At 33.2% G+C, this 4,935-nt stretch overlaps 1 protein-coding gene across 1 annotated transcript; it reads right to left on the reverse strand.

Moving 5' to 3' along the window:
- Positions 1 to 285: 285 nt before the first annotated feature.
- LOC115982000 (nudix hydrolase 17, mitochondrial) lies at positions 286 to 2,338 on the reverse strand. Its single transcript, XM_031104471.1, has 5 exons — positions 2,033 to 2,338; positions 1,348 to 1,453; positions 1,131 to 1,214; positions 798 to 926; positions 286 to 686 (listed from the first exon to the last, which is right to left on the reverse strand). Exons 1-5 carry the CDS (start codon positions 2,104 to 2,106, stop codon positions 555 to 557), a joined length of 525 nt encoding a protein of 174 aa, XP_030960331.1. The 5' UTR covers positions 2,107 to 2,338; the 3' UTR covers positions 286 to 554.
- Positions 2,339 to 4,935: the final 2,597 nt, after the last annotated feature.

The following is a 4,935-nucleotide window of genomic DNA, read 5'->3' on the forward strand; positions in this document are numbered from 1 at the left end:
ATTCAATTAGTTTGGATTTGTTTTTTTTTTTTTTTTTTTTTTTTTTTTTTTTTTTGTTGAATTTGGAACAAATAAACCAAAAGTACATTATTAGAAGTAGGTACTGTTATGATCATGACAAGTAGGGCTTTCCCGGATTGATCATTCTTACCATTAAATAAAAATCCCAAAAATACATAAATAACAACCCCACCCAAAAACAGTTCATGGGTTTTTTTTTTTTTTTTTTTTTTTTTTTTTTTTTTTTTTAATGGGAAAAGTTTAATTTCAACATGTTCATGATAACTTGTAAGTGATATTTTCCTTTCTCGTATTTTCATTTGGTTCCTGATGAACGAGTGTTACATAGAAAATCAACATTTCAGTAAGGTGCAACAAACACCAGGACTCCATGAATTTACAAGCAGTTGTCACTTCGTTTTCTCTACAACCCTTGCCTGCCTAGCTCTGCGCTCTAAACAGCCGTTTGATCTTCTGGTTTTTTGAAGATTCAATGATGAACATTTGACTGTGAGAAATGTCTATGTACAAAACAATTTATTTATTAATGTTCTCTAAATTGGAAAACATGGTAGAAGATCTTCTTTCTTCTGTTGCTGTGGAGATTTAAGCCGTTCAATCAATACGTCTAAGGCTTCCTTCATCCACAAATGCTTGCAAACTTCTCTGGCTTCGGCCGCTGACATCTATATATAGCAAACAATTACAAACACAGAATAGTTAGTACACATATATATATGACACAGAATATTAATGTACAAGAAAAAAATTAATTAATTTGTTGAGCAAGAACATACCCATATTCTGCGGCGGACATTCTTCTCCGGCCATAATTCAAGTTGTTCCTGGACTAATAAAGGGAACATGTGGCCTTCATAACATTTTCCATAGCGTTTGCTAATGAAAGTCCATTTGCCCAATTTACACTGTAATATGCATCACAAAAATCATATCAAAGTTAGAAATAAAAAAAACAAGGGTAGGAATATTGAGTTTATTGACACTGCTTCATATTTTTATTTAGCTAGGTTAGTTCATTGTGTAAAACTACAGTGATATCTAAAAAAAATATGAATTTACTTTCAAAAGCTATACTAATCAAATATTCAAGAAAGTGACAAAACACTAACCTCAACATTGCCACGAACCCCGGCTTCTTCAAGTGACTCTCGAGAAGCGGCCTCTTCCACAGATTCGTCAAGTTCCCAACCACCCTGATAAGCCAATAGAATGGTAATGAATAATCAAACTAAATAAAAAGAATAGTCTATTATATATAATGAGAAGTTTTTTTTCTTTCTTTCTTAAATAGAACTACCATTTACAATCTTGTAAATTAAGTGGTACCTTGGGGAACATCATTGCTTGGCCTTTTTGTGAACTAATAACAAGGATTTCCAATTCATTGCTATTGTTACCATCACTGCCCTTTTTATATCTATAAGGTATGCATCTGCAATATTAAACAATAGAACAATGAGACAATGCGTTCATTTTTTTAAAATTTTTTTTTTGATAATCAATGCATTCTTTGTATAGGCTATATATACATCATGCACACGGCTTCCAATCAAATGCTAGTTTCCATAGTTGACCAAGAAACAAAATCAAAGAACTTCCCACCTAACCTAGAGAGGTATCTCAAGGAGCGGCTCTATGAAATCATCCTCTTACAACATATGAGACCCACATAACTTTTCATGGAGTTGCTCCATAAGATAATTTCTAAACAAAGAGAAAAACAAGGACCCAAAGGCCAGCAAATTATGCAAAAATGAAACAGAAATCGAAAAGGAGAGAGGCCACAGTCCAGAAATTAAAAATGGGGGCCAGCCATTCAATTCAATATGGATTCATGTCAAATGACTTTGACATATTATATTCTAGAAGAACATAAACGTGCAGAGCCGTAGTTTCAATTTAAAATGGAGGCCAGCTTGAAAGGAAAAAAAAAAAAAATTCAACATAAAATTTCTGATTCATTAAAAAACAAGAAGAAAATGATGATAAATTCAATGACAATGAAACTCACCCTACGACTTGGCGGCAACCCAAGTTGTTGTACCTTTGCAACTCTCTTCCCGTTCGAGAAACCAAACAGACCATCTTAATTTTATAGGGTTTGCAGAAAATCTGTAGAAATATATATTTCTGAAACAATAATCCCAGAAGGAAAATTGTTCTAATTCTGAAAGAACCTGGTGATTTGTTATCTTGGTTCTTTACAAAAGCTTCAAAAGATCGGTGCTCTCAAAAATATGTCTAAATTTAGTTTCATTTATAGAGAGAAATTCAGGCGAAGACAGGAAGGCCGTGAAAAGTTAAGGCTCTATTTGACGGATAAGAAAATAGATCGGGTAAGAGGAGAGGCTGGCGGGCTATTTATAGAAAAATGTTATGATAGGACGTGTGAGCCAATTACAATGAAATACACGCACAAAAGAAATCAATTAAAAACTGAATAAATAAAATAAAATAAAATAAATATTGGTCCCGTGAGAGTCCATGACTAAGCAGCATGTGGATGCGTGCGACGTTGTCATCACTATCACTAAGCTAATAGGACGCGTTACCTATATATATTTTTCTGAATAAAAAAAGGGTTTTGACTTGGAATAATGTACCATACTAAGTAGGGATAATATTACAATACTACGTATATTACTAAGATTTTGACGAGACTATACACAATATATTTGTTGAAGATTGTTTGAATCACTTAACTTTTTTTAAGTATAGGGATAATATTACAATACTACGTATATTACTAAGATTTTGACGAGACTATACACAATATATTTGTTGAAGATTGTTTGAATCACTTAACTTTTTTTTAAGTATAATATGAAGGAATATAAGAATTCTTAGCATTAAGTTGCCGACGAATGGTTGACGCGTCAACTCATATACAACTATATATGCCTTCCCAAACTGTTCCTACAAATACAATGAAAAAAGCGTGGGTCTTTGGTTGACTTCTAAGTTTTATCTGCCTCTCTCTCTCTCGCACACACGCATACGCACGCAGACACAACGTCAAAAGAGAGTGAGACACTGTGCGTTATAGTTTAGAGGGCCACTCTCTCCCCCTGAGCTTCAGTTTCTGTGTCGTTTCTCCGAGAACTGTACGTGATGTTATTTGCTCCACGCGGTTCGATATAGAAGAGTACCTGAGGAATCATAAGAAAGTTGACTTCAGAGTTTTGACCAACGTGCTCACGTGTTATATGATTTTATATGATTATTAGATATGGATGCTTTACCTTGTGCCTTAATTAGCTGGTTTATACGAGAGAGAGTATGGGTATGAGGGTATCCATTCATGTTTCAATCTTCTTCCGTATAGCAGCCATTTTTCGTGTTGAAAAAATTTTGGACGGTGAAAATAATAAAATCATTTGAATTGAATCTGTATTCTATATAATTTTGGCATATAGTATGTTACACCAGTATGGGCATCAATGTTTCAATCTTCTTCCAAATAGCAGCCATTTTTCGTGTTGAAAAATTTTTGGACGGTGAAAATAATAAAATCATTTGAATTGAATCTGTATTCTATAAAATTTTGGCATATAGTATGTTACACCAGTGTGTACATACGTATAGAGACTATAGTTGATTATCAAAAAATATAGAGACTATAGTTGACCTAAGAGGATCCCTAGACTTGACTAAAATAAATGACAAAATAATGTTCTTTGCTTTTACTTACAATCAATAAATCAATAGGTGCTAAATGTGATTCATGAGAGATACAATAACATCACAATTCAAACTCTTGATTAAAGGCGACATTGATGAAGCTATCTTGAGTTTGAAGATGACATCAATAGTGGATAAGAAAACTCATGGCTTGGGAATGGGGATCACTCTTATTCGTTGAGTGTCATTGGAGTCTAAGAAGCTCAAACATTCACCAACAAAGTCATGGTACTCAACCTCGGTACTCGAATGGGTAACAATATATTGTTTCTTGCTAAATACGCACTTGCTGATAAAAAGCACATGTTGATTTCTCTCTTCAAGCACTTTACAAGTGCAACCCATTCCATCTCATGATTACCTAATCAATAATCTTCACCATACCTCCCTTGCCGACTTGTTTCCATGATCTTGTATCCAAACCCAAGTTGGTTTCTTGCAATTCATCTAAAGTTTAAAGAGCATATTAGAGCACATTGGGTTTCTAGGCTCGTATATGCCCATGCGAATTGTCTATTCTTACTCGTACAGTAGACATTACTTGTACGGCACTTATAGAATATGCCTATAAATAGACCACCTTGTATAATTTTACACATAACTGAATAATATACAATTATTCTAATAAAATTTATTCAAAATTTCCTATTTGCGGAAATTTCTAAAATTTTATATCAAATCAAACTATAATGTCATCAAGGTTAAAGTTGTGTACATCATAACATTTTGATCCGTACTAGTAAAACTGTAGTAGCTAGTTTTCGACCAATGATACAACCAATTTGCTGCATCCTGATTGTCAACCTGTTTTTATCATAATTTAAAGGTTGCAATTTTTCAAACTAAATGACTTGTGCAAATTTTCGCCAAACCCAAAATATGATAAAGATTAATGACATGTGATTCAGAGACTTATTTCGGTTATATGATAACTTATGCAACGGAAGAACCATTGTGCTAGAAAACCATTGATTTTATATATATTTTTTCATCCACTTATTCCAAAGAAACAATAAATAAATAAAAAATTTGAATTTCTCTCAATAAAAAAATTGAGAGAAAGTATAAAAAATTAAAAATAAAATGTGTTGCCTTCAAAGGAAGACTAAAAGAGTCCTGTGTTTGGATTATTTGGAATGGTCGGACTCACATGGAGTGGAAAAAAAAAAAAGTGCTTTTCCGCCCACTCCATAAGAATTATTGGGTCTCTCTTTTGTCCCCTTACTGTTTCTT

Source organism: Quercus lobata, chromosome 3 (genome assembly GCF_001633185.2).
Source record: "Quercus lobata isolate SW786 chromosome 3, ValleyOak3.0 Primary Assembly, whole genome shotgun sequence".
Taxonomy (NCBI): Eukaryota; Viridiplantae; Streptophyta; class Magnoliopsida; order Fagales; family Fagaceae; genus Quercus; species Quercus lobata.

Excerpts from the sequence above, each read along its gene's own strand:
- LOC115982000 (XM_031104471.1), bottom strand. The coding sequence starts at position 2,106 with ATGGTCTGTTTGGTTTCTCGAACGGGAAGAGAGTTGCAAAGGTACAAC. Across the intron at positions 1,454-2,032 it reads GGTTGCCGCCAAGTCGTAGG|ATGCATACCTTATAGATATA; the intron begins GTGAGTTTCATT and ends TTAATATTGCAG. Across the intron at positions 687-797 it reads ATGTCCGCCGCAGAATATGG|ATGTCAGCGGCCGAAGCCAG; the intron begins GTATGTTCTTGC and ends TGCTATATATAG.